At 36.0% G+C, this 26,769-nt stretch overlaps 1 protein-coding gene across 1 annotated transcript; it reads right to left on the bottom strand.

Annotated features, from left to right (window-relative positions):
* On the bottom strand, positions 1-24,006 carry LOC121373407. Its single transcript, XM_041500052.1, has 5 exons — positions 23,910-24,006; positions 21,898-22,099; positions 20,191-20,355; positions 10,477-10,509; positions 1-5,348 (listed from the first exon to the last, which is right to left on the bottom strand). Exons 2-5 carry the CDS (start codon positions 21,950-21,952, stop codon positions 760-762), a joined length of 4,842 nt encoding a protein of 1,613 aa, XP_041355986.1. The 5' UTR covers positions 21,953-22,099; positions 23,910-24,006; the 3' UTR covers positions 1-759.
* Positions 24,007-26,769: the final 2,763 nt, after the last annotated feature.

The raw sequence follows: 26,769 nt of genomic DNA, 5'->3' as shown, positions 1-26,769 counted from the left end.
TATAACCGTAAATAAAATGTGTTGAGTGCGTCGTTAAATAAAACACTTTTTTCTTTATCTGTCAGTATTTGGTCAATTCATCCTCATCATCTGTAAGTATTGAGATATTTAAAGAGATATCAGAGTCTTAAGTCTAGCATTGAATTCACTGTCCACAGCACCTGGGCCCGTGATTATAACACTTTTAGAGTCCAGACTCAATCTCAAATGACATCACACACATACAATTTGTATGGCGTTGCCATGACGTTCACGTCTCAGACTCTATTAATAGTCTCGAGTCTAAGACTCTATAAGGTTTATAAGCACCAGGCCTGATTCTACCAGTGTTTCAACTGAGTTAAAACCTACTCCAGAGCTAAGACAAGAGAGAAATTATCTGTCAGCACTTGGTCATCCTGTCCTCATCATCCATAAGCTTCACTTGACTAAAAGCCAAGTCAGATGCTGAAAGTCCATCATTGTTTTTACTGTCCACATTTCATTTCAACTTATCTTCATGCTTATATCCAATCAAGTTTCAGGCATGCTCTCCTTGGCACACACTTCACCTATCTGAGCTGTCTGTCTAGGACAGTGGGTTAGTTGTTAGTTGGTTAGTGGTTAGTGAGAGAGAAGAGGGTGTAGTGGCCTTACTTACACCTACCGATTGAGCCTTAAGAACTCGCTCTGGGTTGGAGCCAGTATCTGGCTGCGAACCCTGTAGCTACCAGCCTGTTACTGTCAACAGCAGTTGATTCTACTAGTGTTTTGACTGAGCTAAGATAAGTGAGAAATTATCTGGCAGCACTTGGTCATCCTGTCCTCATCATCCATCAGCTGCACTTGACTAAAAGCCAAATCAGAGGCTGAAAGTCCATCATTGTTTTTCATGTCCACAGCACCTGATTCCACTAGCATCTCGACAGCCTCAACCTGCTGTCTGCCCACTGCATAGTGCAGCACAGAGTTACCTCCATCGTCCACTACCGACACATCAGCTCCTCGTTGTAGTAGATTCTTCAGGTTCCCAAGCTGGTCCCACAAAACACACACGTGCAAAGCTGTCTGCCCTGAACTGTTTCTGACATTTAAGTCACAACCGTTCTGAAGCAAAAAATTCAATAGATCTTCTTCCGTTTCCGATTCCTCTCCAAAATTGACAATAAATGATTTAAAACTGTCCGATTCACTCAAGATATCACAATAATTCTCACAAAATAACAAATCATATTCCGTCCGGTAATTAAAATATGAATTATATGTAGACACAGACAGCACAGTCTGTAAATCCCACCTCACTGCTATATGAAGTGGAGTAGAGCCAGAGTTAGAGAGAGAGTTTATATCCCCACCTTCGTCCAGAAGAACCTGAAGCATGTCTGTATTGTGAAGTCCTGCAGCTACATGCATTGCTGGGATATTTCCATAATTAGGATCTGCACATTCGTCTAGCAAAAACTGCACATTTTCAGTCTCACCAGACAAACAGGCATGACCCAATGGTGTGTACCCTTGGCGGTCTTCACAATTTATGTACGATCCTTTTTCTACAAGGTATCTCATTATCTGCAGAGGTGTATTTTCTGCAGCAATGTGAAGGGGAGTTTGTCCATTTTTATCTTGTATGTCTACCTGTGAACCCTTTTCTACAAGATCGCATACACCTTCCCAAAACATCTGTTGCACAGCAATGTGAAGTGGAGTTTCTCCATCTTCATTTTGTGCATTTACTTTTGCTCCCTTTGCAATAAGATAACTTACACCTTCCAAAAACATCTGTTTTGCAGTCAAGTGAAGCGGAGTGTTCCCGTTTTCTGTTTGTACATTTACATCAGCTCCTTTTTCTACTAGGCATCTTGTTATTTTCATTGACCCATGTTTTTCAACCAGGATCGTTTCAGTAGTCTCACAAGTAGTGGGGTGATCCAATTGTGCTTCTTTTTTCACAAGGTATCTTTCTGCAGAAAAGTGAAGCGGAGTTTTCCCATTTTGATTTTGTATATTTACCTGTGCACCATGTCCTATAAGGTAGCTCACAATTTCCAAACACTTTTGTTCTGCAGCAAAGAAAAGTGGAGTTTCTCCATTTTGATTTTGTAGGTTAACCAGTGCACCTTTTTCTACAAGATAACTTACAATGTTTAAAGACATTTGTTTTGCAGCTAAATGAAGTGGAGTGTTGCCATCTTCATTTTTCATGTCAATCTGTGCTCGTCTTTGCACAAGACAACCTACATTCTCCACTGATGTAAAATGTGCAGCAATGTGAAGAGGTGAGTTCCCATCTTTGTCTTTTACATTTACGTCTGCTCCACCTCCTATGAGATCATTGATAATTTCTGATGACCTGCCATATGCAGCAAAGTGAAGCGGCGTCAACCCATTTTTGTCAACCAGATTTGCTTGTGCTTTCTTTTCAATAAGAAAAGTTATAATTTTAGCAAAACTGTACAGTGCAGCAGAGTGAAGTGGCGTGTTTCCTCTTTCGTTTTGTACATTTACTTGTGCATCTCCTTGTACCAGGCAGCTAACAACTTCTGATGACCTGCATCTTGCTACAGAGCGAAGTGAAACATCTCGATGTTGACTTTTTACTTTCACATCTTCTCTTTCCTGATAAAGGTAATCCAATGGCCAAAGTGAAGCAAAATGGAGTGGTGTGTTTCCAGTTGCATTCCGTTGGTTTACATGAGCTCCTTTTCCTACCAAATATCTAACAATTTCCAGTGATGCATTTTTTTCAGTAAAGTAAAGTGGACCTTTTCCAGCTCCAGTTACTTTAAAAGAGCATTCTGCAACACCATAACTTAAAAAGCTTAATCTCCATGGTATTGCAAACTCAAATGGAGTATTTCCATTTCTATTTCGTACATTTCTCTGTGATTCTATTTTTAACAAGACATTTATAATACCGAATGCAGCCATTTGATCTGGATTATTCACACTTCTATTTCTTTGGTTTCCTTCTGCGCACTTCCTAACAATTTCCTGTAAATGTTCTACTGCCTTGTATTGTAGAGCAAAGACAGGTGGAATGCCCGCTTTCGTAGGTATTTTTGCATAAGTTTCTAGCACACAACTTAAATTTAAAAAAGAGTCAAACAGAATGGCAAAATGAAGTGGGATATTTAAACTATAATCTACCGCATTCAGTTCAGCTCCATGTTTAACCAGTGCTTTTACTAGTTCCAACTTTCCAAATTGCGCTGCTATGTGTAGAGGCGTCTTCCCCGTTGCATTGACAGAATTGACGTCACAGCCCTGATTTATAAAGATAAGCAAAGATTCCAGGCATCCACTTTTGGCAACATTATGCAAGAGTGATTCAACATGAGTCATTCCATTCAGTACGTTTGGCTTAAGGTCAATAATTTCTTTTAAAATTACTGCATGGCTGCATCCTGCTGCCAAAACAATGGCAGTATCAGATGTGCATACTTTCGAATATCTGGATAACTGTCTAAATAAATGCGCTACAGCTCCATTTGCCAAAACATTCTGAAACGTATGATCATGGATCCCGAGCAGAAGTCGTTTAACAGCCTGATCAAGAATCTCATCACTTCTCTCCATCCCACCGATTTTATCAATCAACAGACTACATATCTTTCCATTTCCTACCTCCATTGCTAGAAAAAGTAATTGTCCCAAGTAATCCACAGGCAAGGTCAACTGTTTATTGTGTTTCAGAAGTTCTTCAAATATTGCAACGTTATCAGTTTTTGACCCTGCAGCAGCAATAAATGAATCAATTGTTGGTTCAGTACACTGCAATAAAATGTCAGCTACCTCAGTATTCCCCATCAGGACTGCGGCACTCAGAGCCTCCTGTAGATGAGGTGCAGGGATGGTGGAATGGAATTCAACAAGTTTGGCAGCAAAGTACTTGGACACCAATTGCAGGTTATTAACGACAGCCACACTTGCTGTCGTTGACGAAGTTAACATTATGATGGACACAGCACTATCTAATCGAAAGTTCAAGTAATGGAGATTCACTTTATCAGCAACATCCCAACATCTGTTTAAAAGACTCTCTTCTATGAATTTCACTATTTTTTCATACTGTTCAACAAGATTGATTGACAGAATGTTACTCAAAACTAGAGAATTCCAGAATTCTGAGGTCAGAAATTCTACAAAATGTTCATCTTTGAATGATGGATGCAGAAGTACATCTCTAGCCTTGTCTGACATCAACAAGTCTGTAAATCGTTGAGCAAGCACTGCATACTTATCACTTTCCACCACCAGGGTAACAGCACCATCAGTCAATGCTTCTGATGTAACAACATACTCAACCAACATCGATACAGGGCAAACCATTATACTTTCTTTAAAATACTCTGACGAAAACTGCAGAAACAGCGTGTCAAACACGGACTGGTGAATAAATGAATACTCTTTGCATTCGTCAGAATATGAGAGATACACACCGCACAGAGAGTCGACTGTTTGTTTTATCTGACGACGTGTCACCTCTCCTTTAATTGAACAAGCCACATCTTTCAGCTTCTTTATTAGATTGGTGGTTTCCACATCTTCCTCAAATGATTGCCAGAGATCGTTCTTCTTTAGGGTTCCCTGCTTAAACATAACCAACAGCAGAACGAGATACTGGAGCTGGTTTTCCTCTCCTTGGTCTGACCTCATTTTCTCAAACTCTTCTGTAAGGTATTCTATTGGCTTTTTGAAATATCTCACTCCTCTCTTCCGCGCTTCTGGATTCTTTACGTAGAAATTACAGCACTGGGGAAAGCCTAATGCAGTAAATGTTTCAGATACTGCCATCTCTTTATCTTCTTCTTTCATGGTCATCTGCTTTTGACTTAGATGTGTATTCAGGATATTTCGTTTTTCGTCAATGGTTAGGCAATAATCAGGACCATGAAGATCAACCTGGTGACACTTTTTGAAAACAGGAAATTCCTTTAAATTGTTTCTACAATCATAAAATATGTGTGTTCTAAATGTAATTATGAATTTAACCAAACCAGAATCGGTGAGATCCCACATTTTCTGAAACTTCAGTTCCCAGGATCGCTGGAAATCAGTGACAAGATTGCTTCTTCCAAACATGTCATCAATCATCACAACCAGTGTATCCTTTGCTTTGATTCTGGCCATGTCTTTTGGTACTGGAATATCTTCAAACTGGGTATGATGTGTTAGCTGCATTGGTTGTCTCTTGTCCAGATCTCCAATACACTTCAGGAGGTTGAGACCAAGAGACGACTTTCCTGATCCAGAACTTCCTATCAACACCACAATGCCAAGATCAAGAAGTCGTTTCTTTGCTGCTTCAAATGCTCTTGTTTTAACGTAAGCATCTGTCTCCAAGTTCTGCAACTGTTGTGATGTCGTATCTGAAAATACATCATTATAAACAATGTTCTGAGTTGTCTGCCATTTTTGTAATTATTTTACTAATTGTAACTTTTACTTCAAATCCAGGATCTGAACTTAAGAATTTGTCATCCACAGCAATTTTAATTTTAAATATTGTTGGTAAATGGCCAACCGATGCCATTTTGAACCTCCCTACATCAGTGTCTATGGGGGTATTTTAAAGTGACTCTTAAAGTAAATAAACATGACTGAAAGGTTATTTTTCTGTATGAAGACTATTCCAAATGTACAAAATTGTGTATACATTTTGGTGTTTACATTTTTAATCAATCATTTCATTTCATTTCAACTTATTTTCGTGCTTATATCCAGTTAAGGTTCGTGCACGCTGTCCTGGGCACACATTTCAGCTAGATGGGCTGTCTGTCCAGGACAGTGGGTTAGCGGTTATGGTCTTACCCATTGAGTCATTAAAACTCGCTCTGGGTGGGAGCCGGTACCGAGCTGCGAACTCAGTACCTACCAGCCTTTTGTTTGATGTCTTAACCACAACACCACCGAGGCTGGTTTTTGAGGATCTTTACCAAAAGCAGTAACTTTTATCCAAAAGCACAAAAATGCTGTCATTGACACCCCAGACTTATGGCAGGGTATTCATTTTATGGTTGCCCCAGGAGAGTGAAAACAACATTTGGCAAGTCTAAACCTTATCGTGAGTCACTCATATGGCGCATTTTTTACAGGAATATGTCCTAAATGTAATATCTGTAAAACAACCAAAATGTTAGCTTTGATAATAATTCAATTAACTGGTTTTCCGGTATGTATAATATGCAACCAAACTAATACATGTTTTCTTAGGAAATTTGGGGGCCAACAAGTCTATTACAATAAAAAGTATTCGGAACGCCGAGGCCGATTTTATTACTTGAAGCCAACTAATAAGACATAAAAAATTTCTATATACAGTTAAACCCGCTTATTTGCATATTATCCAGTAAACCAATATGCAAACAAGTGGCGTTGACTGTATATGTATTCATGTTCCAAAAATGTTATCTGTCCTGAGATGCGAGAGAGGCTGGAACAAAAAAAAGCTTACTGCAGCTGAGGTCAGAGGCCACTCAAGGGCCCCTGAAGGAAAAATTTTGCAACCCCTCGAACTGCCAAAAATTGCATTCAATGCTAACAAATCACAAAAAGCACACATCATAAACTTAAAACCGTGAAAACATGCAAATGAACCTTGTGCAGTCAACAGTATTGAACATCATGTTATTGAGGTTTTTTACAGACGAAATGGAAAAGGGCCATTCCATGGTATTTGGTCCATGGGTGTGGAAATTTCAAAATGATCTGTTAAACTAGCTTTTTATTTTAGCCTAAAGTTAACACCCTTAAGCACATACAAATATACTTTTATCACCAATTTACTTTTGTTTTAATGGTTTTAATGATGGTTTTATTTGAAAAAATATTTTTTGTAAGCCAGGACGTGACATTTGATTTTTGGTAATATTTCATTACTGTTATGTAAAATTTAAAAATTAGGTATCAGGACATCATATCTAAAATATACTGCATATAAAAATACTACTTTGCCTTCTTTCATATCAGAATTAGTATCTTAAATTATTTTTCTAAATATTTAATGTCACGTCCTGGCTGATTTGACATATAAAAGTTAGTTTTATTTAAAAACTATTTTTCAGAAATAAAAATGCCTTTTAATTCTCCTCCTTCTCAATGTTCCAAGTATAAATAAAAGGCATAATGATGACTGGTTGTATTAAATGATTAAAATAACCACCTCAAAGTTTGAGCCAGGACGTGACATTGAGCCAGGACGTGACATTCAAGATGGCAAGTTAAACTGAGTAAAGATTAAAAATGTATTAAATCTCTCTATATAGAGAAACTAACAAAACTGACTAGATAATGCACATGTACCTAAAAGAAATTACTTTTATTTTCAATATTTTTGCTCTCACCATCAAGAATCGGAAACGGAAAAACTGGATGTTCGAGGGAGCATGTTCGAATATTTAACATGGATTCATGTAGATACAAAGATACTATATCAATTAATTCTATGCTTCTATGTTTTGACCAAACAATGAATTATTGATAATCCACCAATTTAAAGAATATTTGTATTTATAGCAAATGTTCCATTTTGTGAAATCCAAACTGGTGTACAATAAATATTGTGTCAAAGATTTGTTCAAATACAATGTGCTGCTAAAATCTAAAGTTTATTCCTTGGCAGATACAGGTATTCAAACATGAATTAGAATATATAAACCAACATTTCTCCAGTGAAGGATGTAATTGGTAAAGATACATGTTGGTCATAAAACTTGGGTTGGGGGAATTCAAATCAATTGTGTCATTGAGATTTTTGATATTGTCAACCATAAACAGTTTATATTAATATACATTGTTGATAGTTTGGCCTATCAGATAATGATGAACAGAAAGAAGAAACTGTCCAAAAACTATAATTTCTGTACTGATTGAGGTTCATATTTTGAATTCCAATTGAATCAGATGATCATAAAAATACCAACAAAAGGCAAAATATAATAATATATTAATTCTAAAATATATGGTAAATTGCAAACAAAAATTCTACAGAATTAAATGTCTGGCCTATCATAAACTTATTCAGTATTATTGATAGTACATAGATCTATCTCAATGCATGTTGAAAATGTTTTTAAAACATTAGAAAAAAAATTAAACTTCAAAAAATTAAATTAAAATTTTAAAATAATAAAGTTGAAAAACAAATTTTGTTGTGCATTGAGGTGAACATTCATAGATAGAACTATAAATGAAGCAGTACTGATGCAGGACCTGTCATTTATGAGAAATGTAGCTACATTTGTACAATCAATGTTGAGCTAAATGCAAAATGAAAAAGTTATATCTATTCTTCATCTTTTTAGTTTGTACATGTATTGTAAAGGTAAGACAAAAATCACCAGACTTAGCAACATCAGGATAAACAGTGTTGTTGACAGTATGGTCACTTGTTATAAAAGTATATTATATATGAATATTGTACGAGAACTTTTTTTGCACAACGACAGTTCAATTAATTAGGATTTTATGCACTTATTTTGATGATAAAAACACTTAAAACAAGTAAATATCATTGATTTCATAAACTAACAGTGTTTCATTAGTAGTATTTGATATACATATCATTTATTAGTTGTATCATTTATTAGTTGTATAAGTGAACTGGACAAAAAGTCACGTCCTGGCTCGTCACGTCCTGGCTCGTACTACAAATTTTAAAAAGTAAATGTTACATCATAAAGAATATTTTTTAGTAAATTGCGATACGGCATTTAGAAATGGACTGGATATTGTGTTAAACAGTGTATTTCAATAAGCAAACATTCTATCAGGAGAGCAGAGTTTTGAAATTTACTGCAGTGTTAAAAAAGTGATGTCCATTTTTGTCACGTCCTGGCACATTTTACTTTTCACTTTATAAGTATTTTTTTTTTTACAAAAACAGAATTAGGCCTGATATGCTTATACTACTATATGTAATAAGTCTATAAATGATAAAACTGCATTTCCATTTTAAAAGGATTTTCAGTGAAGGAGATCATAAGAGTCAGAATGTCACGTCCTGGCTTAAATAATTACCATGGAATGGCCCAAAAGCGCATTTCTGCATAGCTCTTACATCCCTGTCTGTCAACACTGATTGTCAATGAATCCATTTTGTAATTTACCTTAAATTGTTTATAAGCATTTTTATAAATAAGCACAACAAGCAAACATATAAACATGTATATGTTTTGATAAAACACCGAACAGTTATGTTTTGAAACGATCTCACTGTAATCTAACTGACTAAATGTTTCACCTGCTGATCGAAACTGTTAACTTTGATCATATTTCTGGCTGATGCAACATTAACAGACTTTACTGTTCTTGACAGGCCTCGGTGGTGTCGTGGTTAGGCCATCGGTCTACAGGCTGGTAGGTACTGGGTTCAGATCCCAGTCGAGGCATGGGATTTTTAATCCAGATACTGACACCAAACCCTGAGTGAGTGCTCCGCAAGGCTCAATGGGTAAGTGTAAACCACTTCCACCGACCAGTGATCCATAACTGGTTCAACAAAGGCCATGGTTTGTGCTATCCTGCCTGTGGGAAGCGCAAATAAAAGATCCCTTGCTGCCTGTCATAACATCTTTATAAACAATGATATACTTTTGAACCGAGTTGTGTATGTATGCCCATTGAAACTGATCTCCTATGCCAAGTATAATACTTTTTTCTTTTTTTTAAAACACCCAAAAACAATTTGGCCTACTCACAAATTGCACGGGCAAGTCAAAGTGCTGACATGACTTGCCCTAATATCAAGTAACAACAGTTCATCTCCCTGCTTATTCACTGAAAGTGCAGGTCTCTTAAAACATGTTATTCATTACATATCACCAGTTTCATAGCAGTAGACTGTCGAACTGTCAAACTGGATCGAATGCTACAAAAACAGTCCAAAGTGCTGATATATTGCACACTGCTCAACAACAAGGTATATTTAATAACTTACAATAAATGCGCACACATCCTAAACACTGGCCTCAGTGGCGCAGTGGTTAAGCCATCAGACTACAGGTTGGTAGGTACAGGGTTCGCAGCCCGGTACCGGCTCCAACCCAGAGCGAGTTCTTAAGGACTCAATGGGTAGGTGAAAGGCCACTACACCCTCTTCTCTCTCACTAACCACTAACCCACTGTCCTGGACATGCAGATAGCTGAGGTGTGTGCCCAGGACAGCTTGCTTGAACCTTAATTGGATAGAAGCACAAAAATAAGTTGAAATGAAACATCTTAAACATCAAAAGGTGACAGAAACAGGGGGGACAACTCTATATTAATTTGATTTCTAAGTGTAGGGTGCAGTTTTTATCTTTTAACATGCAGGACCCCCACCCCACACACCCCACACACCCCACCACCTCATGTACCCCCACTTTCAATGCTTATGCACCTTCTGTCCATCTTTATGACTTACAACCACACAAAATAAACATTTGAAAATAACTTTTTCTAAGTTATTCCTTTAAGTGTTAATATGGATAGATAATTTAAAAAAACAAAAAACCTTACCTATCATCTTAGATGATCTATCATCTCCTGTTTCTGAAATAGAATTTAAAAAATTAATATTTTCATTGCTGATACTTTCAAACATTAATACTTCCACTGCTGATACTTTCAAACATTAATACTTCCATTGCTCATACTTTCAAACATTAATACTTCCATTGCTGATGCTTTCAAACATTAATACTCCCATTGCTGATACTTTCAAACATTAATACTTCCATTGCTAATAATTTCAAACATTAATACTTCCATTCCTGATACTTTCAAACATTAATACTTCCATTGCTAATAATTTCAAAAATTAAACCTTCCATTGCTAATAATTTCAAAAATTAAACCTTCCATTGCTGCTACTTTCAAAAAATAATACTTCCATTGCTGACACTTTCAAACATTAACACTTCCATTGCTGATACTTTCAAGCATTAATACTTCCATTGTTGATACTTTCAAGCATTAATACTTCCATTGCTGATACTTTCAAAAATTAACACTTCCATTGCTGATACTTTCAAAAATTAACACTTCCATTGCTGATACTTTCAAACATTAATACTTCCATTGCTGACACTTTCAAACATTGATACTTCCATTGCTGATACTTTCAAACATGAATACTTCCAATGCTGATACTTTTCAAACACTAATACTTCCTTTGCTAATAATTAAAAAAATTAAACCTTCCATTGCTGATACTTTCAAAATTGAATACTTCCATTGCTGACACTTTCAAACATTAATATTTCCATTGCTAATAATTTCAAACATTAATACTTCCATTCCTGATACTTTCAAACATTAATACTTCCATTGCTAATAATTTCAAAAATTAATACTTCCATTGCTGATACTTTCAAACAATAATATTTCTATTCCTAATAATTTCAAAAATTAAACCTTCCATTGCTGATACTTTCAAACATTAATACTTCCATTGCTGATACTTTCAAACATTAATACTTCCATTGCTAATAATTTCAAACATTAATACTTCCATTCCTGATACTTTCAAACATTAATACTTCCATTGCTAATAATTTCAAAAATTAAGACTTCCATTGCTGGTGCTTTCAAAAATTAATACTTCCATTGCTGCTACTTTCAAAAAATAATACTTCCATTGCTGACACTTTCAAACATTAACACTTCCATTGCTGATACTTTCAAGCATTAATACTTCCATTGCTGATACTTTCAAGCATTAATACTTCCATTGCTGATACTTTCAAAAATTAACACTTCCACTGCTGATACTTTCAAAAATTAACACTTCCATTGCTGATACTTTCAAACATTAACACTTCCATTGCTGATACTTTCAAACATTGATACTTCCATTGCTGATACTTTCAAACATGAATACTTCCAATGCTGATACTTTTCAAACACTAATACTTCCTTTGCTAATAATTAAAAAAATTAAACCTTCCATTGCTGATACTTTCAAAATTGAATACTTCCATTGCTGACACTTTCAAACATTAATATTTCCATTGCTAATAATTTCAAACATTAATACTTCCATTCCTGATACTTTCAAACATTAATACTTCCATTGCTAATAATTTCAAAAAATAAAACTTCCATTGCTGATACTTTCAAACAATAATATTTCCATTCCTAATAATTTCAAAAATTAAACCTTCCATTGCTGATACTTTCAAACATTAATACTTCCATTGCTGATACTTTCAAAAATTAACACTTCCATTGCCTATACTTTCAAAAATTAACACTTCCATTGCTGATACTTTCAAACATTCATACTTCCATTGCTGACACTTTCAAACATTGATACTTCCATTGCTGATACTTTCAAGCATTAATACTTCCATTGCCGATACTTTCAAGCATTAATACTTCCATTGCTGATACTTTCAAAAATTAACACTTCCATTGCTGATACTTTCAAACATTAATACTTCTATTGCTGACACTTTCAAACATTGATACTTCCATTGCTGATACTTTCAAACATGAATACTTCCATTGCTGATACTTTTCAAACACTAATACTTCCTTTGCTAATAATTAAAAAAATTAAACCTTCCATTGCTGATACTTTCAAAATTGAATACTTCCATTGCTGACACTTTCAAACATTAATATTTCCATTGCTAATAATTTCAAACATTAATACTTCCATTCCTGATACTTTCAAACATTAATACTTTCATTGCTAATAATTTCAAAAATTAATACTTCCATTGCTGATACAATGAATGAATGAATGAATGAATGTTTAACGACACCCCAGCACAAAAATACATATCGGCTATTGGCTGTCACATCATTGCTGATACTTTCAAACATTAATATTTCCATTGCTAATAATTTCAAAAATTAAACCTTCCATTCCTGATACTTTCAAACATTAATACTTCCATTGCTGATACTTTCAAAAATTAACACTTCCATTGCTGGTACTTTCAAAAATTAACACTTCCATTGCTGATACTTTCAAACATTAATACTTCCATTGCTGACACTTTCAAACATTGATACTTCCATTGCTGATACTTTCAAACATGAATACTTCCATTGCTGATACTTTCAAACATTAATACTTCCATTGCTGACACTTTCAAACATTGATACTTCCATTGCTGATACTTTCAAACATGAATACTTCCAATGCTGATACTTTTCAAACACTAATACTTCCTTTGCTAATAATTAAAAAAATTAAACCTTCCATTGCTGATACTTTCAAAATTGAATACTTCCATTGCTGACACTTTCAAACATTAATATTTCCATTGCTAATAATTTCAAACATTAATACTTCCATTCCTGATATTTTCAAACATTAATACTTCCATTGCTAATAATTTCAAAAATTAATACTTCCATTGCTGATACTTTCAAACAATAATATTTCTATTCCTAATAATTTCAAAAATTAAACCTTCCATTGCTGATACTTTCAAACATTAATACTTCCATTACTGATACTTTCAAACATTAATACTTCCATTGCTAATAATTTCAAACATTAATACTTCCATTCCTGATACTTTCAAACATTAATACTTCCATTGCTAATAATTTCAAAAATTAAGACTTCCATTGCTGGTGCTTTCAAAAATTAATACTTCCATTGCTGCTACTTTCAAAAAATAATACTTCCATTGCTGACACTTTCAAACATTAACACTTCCATTGCTGATACTTTCAAGCATTAATACTTCCATTGCTGATACTTTCAAGCATTAATACTTCCATTGCTGATACTTTCAAAAATTAACACTTCCACTGCTGATACTTTCAAAAATTAACACTTCCATTGCTGATACTTTCAAACATTAACACTTCCATTGCTGATACTTTCAAACATTGATACTTCCATTGCTGATACTTTCAAACATGAATACTTCCAATGCTGATACTTTTCAAACACTAATACTTCCTTTGCTAATAATTAAAAAAATTAAACCTTCCATTGCTGATACTTTCAAAATTGAATACTTCCATTGCTGACACTTTCAAACATTAATATTTCCATTGCTAATAATTTCAAACATTAATACTTCCATTCCTGATACTTTCAAACATTAATACTTCCATTGCTAATAATTTCAAAAAATAAAACTTCCATTGTTGATACTTTCAAACAATAATATTTCCATTCCTAATAATTTCAAAAATTAAACCTTCCATTGCTGATACTTTCAAACATTAATACTTCCATTGCTAATAATTTCAAAAATTAAGACTTCCATTGCTGGTGCTTTCAAAAATTAATACTTCCATTGCTGCTACTTTCAAAAAATAATACTTCCATTGCTGACACTTTCAAACATTAACACTTCCATTGCTGATACTTTCAAGCATTAATACTTCCATTGCTGATACTTTCAAGCATTAATACTTCCATTGCTGATACTTTCAAAAATTAACACTTCCACTGCTGATACTTTCAAAAATTAACACTTCCATTGCTGATACTTTCAAACATTAACACTTCCATTGCTGATACTTTCAAACATTGATACTTCCATTGCTGATACTTTCAAACATGAATACTTCCAATGCTGATACTTTTCAAACACTAATACTTCCTTTGCTAATAATTAAACAAATTAAACCTTCCATTGCTGATACTTTCAAAATTGAATACTTCCATTGCTGATACTTTCAAACAATAATATTTCCATTCCTAATAATTTCAAAAATTAAACCTTCCATTGCTGATACTTTCAAACATTAATACTTCCATTGCTGATACTTTCAAAAATTAACACTTCCATTGCCTATACTTTCAAAAATTAACACTTCCATTGCTGATACTTTCAAACATTCATACTTCCATTGCTGACACTTTCAAACATTGATACTTCCATTGCTGATACTTTCAAGCATTAATACTTCCATTGCCGATACTTTCAAGCATTAATACTTCCATTGCTGATACTTTCAAAAATTAACACTTCCATTGCTGATACTTTCAAACATTAATACTTCTATTGCTGACACTTTCAAACATTGATACTTCCATTGCTGATACTTTCAAACATGAATACTTCCATTGCTGATACTTTTCAAACACTAATACTTCCTTTGCTAATAATTAAAAAAATTAAACCTTCCATTGCTGATACTTTCAAAATTGAATACTTCCATTGCTGACACTTTCAAACATTAATATTTCCATTGCTAATAATTTCAAACATTAATACTTCCATTCCTGATACTTTCAAACATTAATACTTTCATTGCTAATAATTTCAAAAATTAATACTTCCATTGCTGATACAATGAATAAATGAATGAATGAATGTTTAACGACACCCCAGCACAAAAATACATATCGGCTATTGGCTGTCACATCATTGCTGATACTTTCAAACATTAATATTTCCATTGCTAATAATTTCAAAAATTAAACCTTCCATTCCTGATACTTTCAAACATTAATACTTCCATTGCTGATACTTTCAAAAATTAACACTTCCATTGCTGATACTTTCAAAAATTAACACTTCCATTGCTGATACTTTCAAACATTAATACTTCCATTGCTGACACTTTCAAACATTGATACTTCCATTGCTGATACTTTCAAACATGAATACTTCCATTGCTGATATTTTTCAAACACTAATACTTCCTTTGCTAATAATTAAAAAAATTAAACCTGCCATTGCTGATACTTTCAAAATTGAATACTTCCATTGCTGACACTTTCAAACATTAATATTTCCATTGCTAATAATTTCAAACATTAATACTTCCATTCCTGATACTTTCAAACATTAATACTTCCATTGCTAATAATTTCAAAAATTAATACTTCCATTGCTGATACTTTCAAACAATAATATTTCCATTCCTAATAATTTCAAAAATTAAACCTTCCATTGCTGATACTTTCAAACATTGATACTTCCATTCCTGATACTTTCAAACATTAATACTTCCATTGCTAATAATTTCAAAAATTAAGACTTCCATTGCTGATACAATGAATGAATGAATGAATGAATGTTTAACGACACCCCAGCACAAAAATACATATCGGCTATTGGCTGTCACATCATTGCTGATACTTTCAAACATTAATATTTCCATTGCTAACAATTTCAAAAATTAAACCTTCCATTGCTGATACTTTCAAACATTAATACTTCCATTGCTGATACTTTCAAACATTAATACTTCCATTGCTAATAATTAAAAAAATTAATACTTCCATTGCTAATAATTTCAAAAATTAATACTGCCATTGCTAATACTTTCAGACATTAATATTTCCATTGCTAATAATTTCAAAAATTAAACCTTCCATTGCTGATACTTTCAAACATTAGTACTTCCATTGCTGATACTTTCAAACATTAATACTTCCATTGCTAATAATTTCAAACATTAATACTTCCATTCCTGATACTTTCAAACATTAATACTTCCATTGCTAATAATTTCAAAAATTAATACTTCCATTGCTGATGCTTTCAAAAATTAATACTTCCATTGCTAATAATTTCAAAAATTAATACTTCCATTGCTGATACAATGAATGAATGAACAAATGAATGAATGAATGTTTAACAACACCCCAGCACAAAAATACATATCGGCTATTGGGTGTCACATCATTGCTGATACTTTCAAACATTAATATTTCCATTGCTAATAAATTCAAAAATTAAACCTTCCATTGCTGATACTTTCAAACATTAATACTTCCATTGCTGATACTTTCAAACATTAATACTTCCATTGCTGATACTTTCAAACATTAATACTTCCATTTCTAATAATTTCAAAAATTAATACTTCCATTGCTGATACTTTCAAACATTAATATTTCCATTGCTAATAATTTGAAAAATTAAACCTTCCATTCCTGATACTTTCAAACATTAATACTTCCATTGCTAATAATTTCAAACATTAATACTTCCATTCCTGATACTTTCAAACATTAATACTTCCATTGCTGATACTTTCAAACATTAATATTTCCATTGCTAATAATTTCAAAAATTAAACCTTCCATTGCTGATACTTTCAAACATTAATACTTCCATTGCTGATACTTTCAAAAATTAATACTTCTATTGCTGACACTTTCAAACATTAATATTTCCATTGCTGCTAATTTCAAACATTAATACTTCCATTGCTAATAATTTCAAACATTAATATTTCCATTGCTGATACTTTCAAGACAATAATAATTAAATTATGATTCAACATCAGAACGTTTGTAATTATATCACATAATTATGTAATTATATATACAACTTTTTAGTACAGATAATAACAAGTAAATGCCTAATAATGATGATAGAAACTGCCGACACAATTTGACAGTTATATGGCCCTTGAATAAATTCCTATGAAAAAAAAATGTTTTGTTTAACGATACCACTAGAGCACATTGATTTATTAATTATCGGCTATTGGATGTCAAACATTTCGTAATTTCAACATATAGTCTTAGAGAGGAAACCTGCTAAATTTTTCCATTAGTAGCAAGGTATCTTTTATATGCACCTTCCCACAGACAGGATAGCACAAACCACAGCATTTGATATACCAGTCGTGGTGCACTTGCTGGAACAAGAAATAGCCCAACTGGTCCACTGACGGGGATCGATCCCAGACCGACCGCGCATCAAGCAGGCGATGTACCACAAGTTATAAAGTAAACACTGTTTTTCCGCTATTTTCTTGTTTACATTGGAACCCAAAGTCTAACACTAATAGTAATACAGTGCCCGCATAACATGCAAAATGGTAACCAGTCCTTTAAAGGTTGCATGTCACAATTTACATTTGCAAAACTTTAAAAGTATATTATTTATTTAATTTCTAAAATATCACATAAATTGCAAGACTTGTTCAAAACAAAAATAAATTAAGTTCACAATATCATGATATAGATAAATTTAACAAAGTACCTACATTAAAAAATTATTAATTGGGGGGGGGGGGGGGGATTAAGCCTTGAACTTGTAACGGTTGATGGGCACCTGAAACAAACCTACACCGATTTAATTTCAACTCAGTAATTTGAATGTAACGAGTGTAAAGCATGTATATTTTAAAATTAAATTTACATTAGGTTGGTTTTGTTTGTTTGTTTTGGGTTGGGGGTTTTTAATGGGTTGCTATGATTTGAGTTAGTAAGTAGTATAATAAATGACGTGTAAACTACAGTACACCGATAATCAAAGTTAATCCTGTTTGTAAAAATATATATTTATAAAAATTGTAGTAAGATATATTTGGGTAGAAAACAATAGATGTTGACATTATCTGTTATGACATTATTATTTTTTTAAAATAGAGAATTTGCAGGTACATAACATGTGTATTATGATATCATGATAAATGTGATAACCCTGTGCCATGTGGTTGTTATACTTTTACACTAAGTTCACAGGTTTGTGTCCATGGAGAAATCATATCATTCTGCAATGAAAACTAAAATTATTGTACTTGTTTAAATAAAACAGAATGAGCACAAACAAATCAGTTTCAATTCCTTATTCATAAATGGTCAACAGATCATCATGATTCAGAATTGTAATGCAACATGATATGTATACAATACATAAGAAATCAATAAATGTGTTCATGGTGTTTCTGTTTTTCATGTAAGACTGCAATGACCCATTAATTCCATCTTTGAGAACAACCATCATATTAGTTAAATTAGGATATTTCTTTTGAAAACACAAAACATTAACCCTTAAGATGTTTAATTTAAAAACTATTACTTCTCAAACTTAATCATGTTCATGGGTGCAATTCCTCTCAGTCTCTTGCTTCTAATTCTGATTATTTTGAGGAGTCTGATTTTTCCCTCCTCTGCATTTTGAGGAGTGTGATTTCCACCCCCTTCGTAAGCATTTTGAGGAGTGCGATTTTTAGCACTCCTGGGTTTTTCAAAAACGAAAGTCTGTATATTGAATGAGTCAGTGATCATTCACTGAATTTGCATTTTGTAACATTTCTCACACGAAGGTGTTGGGCCTTTCCCCCCCATAATTTTATGCGATATAGAATTTTATTTTTTTACTGCTATTTCTGTCTTGGGGTAATTCAGTATATTTATTCGATCAAAGTTTATTTATTTTTGTTTAACGACACCACTAGAGCACATTGATTTATTAATCATCGGCTACGTCAAACATATGATAATTTTGACAATCATAAAGAGGAAACCCACTACTTTTTTCCATTAGTAGCAAGGGATCTTTTATATGCACCACCCCACAGACAGGATAGCACATACCACAGTCTTTGATATACCAGTCGTGGTGCACTGGCTGGAACAAGAAGTAGCTCTTATTCAGTCAATGCAATATTTTTACCTACAATTTCATTTGCACTCTATTTTTAGCCACCTGAAGCCTTTTTTCTGGTACATAAGAAAGCATGCTACTTACATGTATAAGGTAGGCATCTGTGGAACAGTTTTCATTTTGGTTGATATTCATGAGCCTATTGATAGGACTCGACGGAACAAGTTTCCTGTTGTCCACACCTGGTGTGTGCAGACATAACAGGATGGTTCGGAAAACAACTGTCCATCCCTTTTCAACAATATCGATATAGACCCATATTTTGGTATTAAATATGGTGAAGTCATGACCCACTTATAAATTGTTCACTAAAACTGCTAGCAAAATAGTGAAATTCCATGATATCCTGTAGAAAAAGTGATATTTTTCGTGCAAAAAGCCAGGAAGACCACTAAATGAAGTCTATGCTATTTGAAAGTGTTGACAGTATATCATTTGGACTTTCAAAACATGGACATCATTATATAAAATGGGTCATAAAAAAAGACATAAACCGATTTAGGCATATTTCAAACTCCAATAGTTCTTTTTAATTTTAAAAAATGGTTTCTATTTTTTTAGGTGAATTTATTGATGTACAACATTAACAAATTTAGTATAAAAATACAACACTACACAAGTTTATATAATTTGTGACATCGATAAAGTCACCAAAACAATTTCATTTCTTATTTAACTTTGAAGGTCCCTCTCTTCTTATGATGGCATTTAGATACTTGAAAAGTCTGTTAGAACACAGCAATGTATGGTATAACATTTACAAATTTAGTATAGAATGATTCCCTATGCTACGCTACACAAGTTTATATCATTTGTGACATCGATAAACTCACCCAAAAAAATTCATTTCTCATTTAACTTTGAAGGTCTGAAAACAATGAATTTCTTCACTTACTGTGGTAGTGTTTGTGAGTGACGTCACCCACATGTACGTTCTGATTACCCGTCACAAATGGCATCCCAGCCTGTCCAGTTGGAACACATGGCATCCCAGCCTGTCCTGTTGGAACACATGGCATCCCTGCCTGTCCTGTTGGAACACACGGCAACGACGCACCATCTACAAAGGGAGGTAAATGATATACGTTATGTGGAAGTTTCAAGTCACGTTGCATTCTAAACCGGCCTCGGTGGTGTCATGGTTAAGCTATCAAACATATACGGTTGGTAGATACAGGGTTCACAGCCCAGTACCGGCTCCCACTAAGAGCGAGTTTTAATGACTCCGTGGGTAGGTGTAAGACCACTACCCCATCTTCTCTCTCACTAACCATTAACCACTAACTTCTTTCTTCTGGGTTTTTTTAAAGTTTGTGATCATACCCTATCCCATATTTTCATTTCAACTTATTTTCATGCTTATAGCCAATTAAGGTTCAAGCATGCTGTCCTGGGCACACACCTCAGCTATCTGGGCTGTCTATCTGGACAGTGGGTTAGTTGTTAGTGGTTAGTGAGAGAGAAGAAGGTGTAGTGGTCTTATATAATACTAAATACTATTATAACCCTATTTCATTCTATTAATGCAAATTGAAATATATTTAGTTAAATAGTTTATTATACTATCTAGTCATCTATGTTGTTCTACAAGTCAGCAGGGCTTCTAGATTATGGTAGCCCCACTCCCATGGCTAGTGATATTCAGTGTTGGGCTAGTAAATAACTACTATTGCCATGCCCCACGGCTAGCAGAGCTTCTAGATTATGGTAGCCCCACTCCCATGGATAGTGATATTCAATGTTGGGCCAGTAAATAACTACTATTGCCATGCCCGACAGCTAGTGCTGCAGTTAAGTCTATTTTGTAAATATGAATATCCTGTCCCCACCCCAACACCCCAATCATAGTGTTTTTAAGCTGTAGGCCTATCTTACTCTTTTGGTGACATATCTGATTATTACTATTATTTAGTAAAATTGTAGTAACTTAAAGTAAAGTAAGGCTAGTGAATTTTTAATCGTGGCTAGTAAATGTTTTAAATCACTGATCCCATGGCTAGTGGATTTTATAAAATGTTTAGAAGCCCTGAGTCAGGTTGATGAAAGCGAAGCATCTTTTCGTAAAATTACTGCATTTGTTTACACTGTGCACACAGGAATCGGTTGGGAGGTGACGTCACTTCGCCTCAAGCTAGAGTACTGGAGGCAACAAAAACAAAAGAAAATGGCTGCCCCCAGTTAGCAGGAATAATCACTGTTTTCTTATTAACTCTAAAATTATGAGGTTTTCATTTCTGAAAGTGTCAGTAAGTGTTGGTGGTCAGCCAGTGTTTCTGCCAAAAGGACATTTTTGGGTATGGCACTATATAATTTAATGCAACCACAGTCAACAGGGGGTATGGGGGACCTCCCCAGAAAGAAAATGGGTAAAGTTTAGAGTTAGGGTTAAGAAAATAATACAGTAGGCCTAATGATAGGAGTAATTAATTTTGTCAAAATGTTAACTTAAAAAAAGAAAAATCTGCAAAACATTTGGGTATGGCGCCATACCCATTTTACCCTCTGGCAGAAACCATGTCCGGGTATACATCTTTGTAACACATAATTATTTAAGGCTCATATTTGGGTTTAGTTCCCCTTTAATTCTATTCACACAACTCACCACTGTCAGCTACTGGTTCAAGTGCATGTGCACCTGGGCTTCTTTGTGACTGCATCTCCAACACTGTCCTCTGTATGACGTGATCTCAAGCTAAACAACTGTCACAGGGTCTGTTAATAATGATTCAGCATTTCAAGAGTCTGTCCCATTTCTACTGGATAAAATCCTCAGCATTTTGAGTTTCTGTGCATTGTCACTGATGCTGCAAGTATATATATATATATATATATATATATATATATATATATATATATATTACATATAGACATCTACATGGTTAGCCGTCTGTTTGACTGTCATTATTTGTTTTGAAATATTTTATAGATCAGAAAAAAAGTCAAAAGGATTGCACAACAGGCAGAGCCCGACTGTCTTTATATCAGGTCCCAGCTAGGTGTGTTTGCAGGAATTTTAGCAGTGGGGGGGGGGTTTAGACTGTGGCAAGCAAAGAGTATAGGGAAATCGAGACATGCTCTCTCTGAAAATGAGACATACTCCCTCTGAAAAAAATTAATTGATTGAGCTTTGGGGGTGGGGTGGGGGGGTGGGTTTGACCTTGAAAACCCACATCCTGCACATACGCCTGGGGCTCTAGGAACAAGGGTGGGACGTAGTCCAGTGGTACAGCGCTCGCTTGATGCACGGTCGGTCTAGGATCGATCCCAGTCGGTGGACCCATTGGGTTATTTCTCGTTCCAACCAGTGCTCCACAACTGGTGTAATAAAGGTTGTGATATGTACTATCCTGTCTGTGGGATGGTGTATATAAAAGATCCATTGCTGCTAATCGAAAAGAGTAGCCCATGAAGTGGCGACAGCAGGTTTCCTCTCTCAATATCTATGTGGTCCTTAACCATATGTCTGACACCATATAAGCTTAAATAAAATGTGTTGAGTGCGTCGTTATTTAAAACATTTTCTTCTTTTCTTGGAAAAATATCTGGAGAGGTGTTGGGGGATGGCACAATCTCTAGTTCCGGGGGGGGGGGTGCAAACCAGATTTTTATTGGTTTTTAACATAGTTTGAAGCTTGTTTTGTTTAATGACACCACTAGAGCATATTTATTAATTAATCATCGGTTATTGGATGTCAGACTTTTGGTAATTCTGACACGTAGTCATTAGAGGAAACCCGCTACATTTTTCCTGATGCAGCAAGGGATCCTTTTTATATGCACTTTCCCACAGACAGGAAAACACGTACCACAGAAATTGAACAGTTGTTGTGCACTGGTTGGAACAAGAAAATATCTGATCAGTAGAAAGTATCTACTGACGCAGTGCAATCCTACTCAACTGACCGAGTTAAATCCTGCCCTATGGTGGGGGGGGGGGGGGGGAGAAGAAGGAAAGTTTCGTCCTCAAGTGGTTCCTATGGGCCTATATACACTTTATTTATCACCTTCAAAGCAGCAAGTAATAACAAAACAAGATTACCTATGAGGCACGTGATTATGATATGCCCATCAAAAGTAGGTCATGGTGACCTAGTTATGTAACGCAACACAATGCTGTCCTAAGTTGTACATGTATTCAAGGTTTGGTGATCCCATATGAATTGATAAAAAAGATATGCTCCAGAAACGAAAAGTGTATGGACGGATCAAACTTCAAAGGACGTGCAGACATACGGACGTACCATGTCATAATGTAGCAGCGTAATTCAAATGGCTATAAACAAACTTACAAACATATTTTATGGGAAAAATATCCGCCCGGTCCCCCCCTCCCTAACCCTAACCTTAACCCCAACCCCAACCCCTAACCCTAAACCCTAAACCCTAACCCCTAACCCCTAACTAAAAATAATAATGGAGGGGACCGGGCGGATATTATACCAAGTCAAACACATCCATTTATTTTACAATATTTTATTTATCAGATTTGGATTCTCCAGACATTTTTACATTAAAAACAATCTTAATATATATGGAATAACATGATTTGATTTTTTCACACTTTAGCGTGGAATTGCCCAGCAGCGTAATTCAAATGGCTATAAACAAACTTACAAACATATTTTAGAGGGGGTGCAGCGGGATACAGCCCATTTTGAGTTACGTAATTGTTGAATAACCCTTGTTCCTTCCGCTTTTGTTTTAGTTTCGGTCTTTCTAATTACGTTGGTATTTTCCTCCAATAGGTTGGGGCACCCAATGATTTACTGACCTGGGCCCCATTCCACGAAGCGATCTTAGCCCTAAGATTACCGTAGGCGCATAGCTACCCTATGCACTTACGTTGATCTTAGGGCTAAGATCACCTTAAGTACTGTACTTATGCACTTAAGGTGATCTTAGGGCTAAGATCGCTTCGTGGAACGGGACCCAGCGCGATAGGTCTGATGAGTAGGCGTGCATTACTTGCTTTTTCACAAATCGCTTCATCTGCACGTGCATTTCATGTTCACCACGCGGAATTTCCCTATAATTGGAGCTTGCGTCCGTCTATGGTACAAATTCGAAATTCGAAGATGGCGCGACGTCAACGGACTATTGTAGATCGAGGAAGGGCTCTTCGCTTTCATTTCATTTCAACTTATTTTCGTGGTTATATCCAATTAGGTTCCAGCACGCTGTCCTGGGCACACACCTCAGCTATCTGGGCTGTCTGTCCAGGACAGTGGGTTAGTTGTTAGTTGGTTAGTGGTTAGTGAGAGAGAATTAAGAGGGTGTAGTTGCCTTACGCGTACCCATTGAGCGCTTAAGAGCTCGCTCTGGGTTGGAGCCGGTACCAGGCTGCGAACCCTGTACCTACCAGCCTGTAGTCCGATGGCTTAACCATTGCGCCACCAAGGCTGCTCTGAGATTCGGTGTCAGTCAGAACGTTGTTGGTCGACTTTGGCAACGTTACCAAGCAACGAATTCTGTTCGAAATCGTTCATGTTCGGGAAGATCCCGGAGCACTACCAGTGGCGGATCCCGAAAATCCATTTGGGAGGGGGGTCTCATGGACATGAGGCGGAATGCCAAGAGAAGTTTGGGGGAGGTTTGGAGGGGGTTGAAAATCAATATATAATAAAATTATAACTGTCGCAAAATTTAGGGGGCGGGCCCCTGCCCCCCCCCCCCCCCCATCAGATCTGCTTTGACTACAAATAGAGAGGACCGCTACGTCACCAATATGGCTGTACGTCAACGCACAATCACTGCATGCCCATTACGTGACAATCTGCAGGCTACGACTGGAACTCTAGTGTCTGATCGCCGGCCTCGGTGGCGTCGTGGCAGGCCATCGGTCTACAGGCTGGTAAGTACTGGGTTCGGATCCCAGTCGAGGCATGGGATTTTTAATCCAGATACCGACTCCAAACCCCGAGTGAGTGCTCCGCAAGGCTCAATGGGTAGGTGTAAACCACTTGCACCGACCAGTGATCCATAACTGGTTCAACAAAGGCCATGTTTTGTGCTATCCTGTCTGTGGGAAGCGCAAATAAAAGATCCCTTGCTGCTAATCGGAAGAGTAGCCCATGTAGTGGCGACAGCGGGTTTCCTCTCAAAATCTGTGTGGTCCTTAACCATATGTCTGACGCCATATAACCGTAAATAAAATGTGTTGAGTGCGTCGTTAAATAAAACACTTCTTTCTAGTGTCTGATCAAACCATACACAATCGTCTGAGATTCAATAATGTGCTCTGTCGTCGCCAGGTTGTTCGACCACTACTCCTACCATGTCGCAAAACGGCCAGACGTGATTGGTGCGCTCGTCATCTGCGGTGGCAATGTGTTCTAAAGGTTGAGTGCTATCCACAGATGAATCCAGGTTTAGTCTCCAGTTCAACGTGTTCGTTGAGGCCGAGTGCTATTCACAGATGAATCCAGGTTTAGTCTCCAGTTCGACGTGTTCAGTGGGGTCGAGTGCTATTGACAGATGAATCCAGGTTTAGTATCCAGCTCGACGTGTTCAGTGGGGTCGAGTGCTATTCACAGATGAATCCAGGTTTAGTCTCCAGTTTGACGTGTTCAGTGGGGTCGAGTGCTATTCACAGATGAATCCAGTTCGACGTGTTCAGTGAGGTTGAGTGCTATTCACAGGTGTGTCCAGGTTTAGTCTCCAGTTCGACGTGTTCAGTGGGGTCGAGTGTTATTCACAGATGAATCAGGTTTAGTCTCCAGTTCGACGTGTTCAGTGGGGTCGAGTGTTATTCACAGATGAATCCAGGTTTAGTCGCCAGTTCACCGTGTTCAGTGAGGTCGAGTGCTATTCACAGATGAATCCAGGTTTAGTCGCCAGTTCACCGTGTTCAGTGAGGTCGGGTGCTATTCACAGATGAATCCAGGTTTAGTCTCCAGTTCGACGTGGTCAGTGGGGTCGACTGCTATTCACAGATGAATCCAGGTTTAGTCTCCAGTTCAACGTGTTCAGTGTGGTCGAGTGCTATTCACAGATGAATCCAGGTTTAGTCTCCAGTTCGACGTGTTCAGTGTGGTCGAGTGATATTCACAGATGAATCCAGCTTTAGACTCCAGTTCAACGTGTTCATTGAGGTCGAGTGCTATTCACAGATGAATCCAGGTTTAGTCTCCAGTTCACCGTGTTAAGTGAGGTCGAGTGCTATTCACAGATGAATCCAGGTTTAGTCTCCAGTTCAACGCGTTCAGTGGTGTCGAGTGCTATTCACAGGTGAATCCAGGTTTAGCCTCCAGTTCAACCTGTTCAGTGGACTCGCGTGCTATTCACAGATGAATCCAGGTTCAGTCTCCAGTTTAACGTGTTTAGTATCCAGTTCAAGTTCAGCCACGTTCACGTCTACAGACATCCAGGAGAGCGCTTCGCTGACGTTAACGTCAGACAACTTCACCGGTCCGGTGGTGGCAGCATCATGGTGTGGTGCGGCATCTCTGGTCATCACAGGACCCCTCTCTACGTG

Source organism: Gigantopelta aegis, chromosome 5 (genome assembly GCF_016097555.1).
Source record: "Gigantopelta aegis isolate Gae_Host chromosome 5, Gae_host_genome, whole genome shotgun sequence".
NCBI lineage: Eukaryota > Metazoa > Mollusca > Gastropoda > Neomphalida > Peltospiridae > Gigantopelta > Gigantopelta aegis.
This window is presented reverse-complemented; position numbering and strand designations above follow the sequence as displayed.

Bases quoted from the DNA above. Each gene is read 5' to 3' on its own strand.
- LOC121373407 (XM_041500052.1), bottom strand. From the start codon at position 21,952: ATGCAGTCACAAAGAAGCCCAGGTGCACATGCACTTGAACCAGTAGCT. The intron at 10,510-20,190 runs GTAAGTGAAGAA...ATTCTATTTCAG, and splicing joins CACTCACAAACACTACCACA to AAACAGGAGATGATAGATCA. The intron at 5,349-10,476 runs GTAAGGTTTTTT...ATGTATTTTCAG, and splicing joins TAGATCATCTAAGATGATAG to ATACGACATCACAACAGTTG.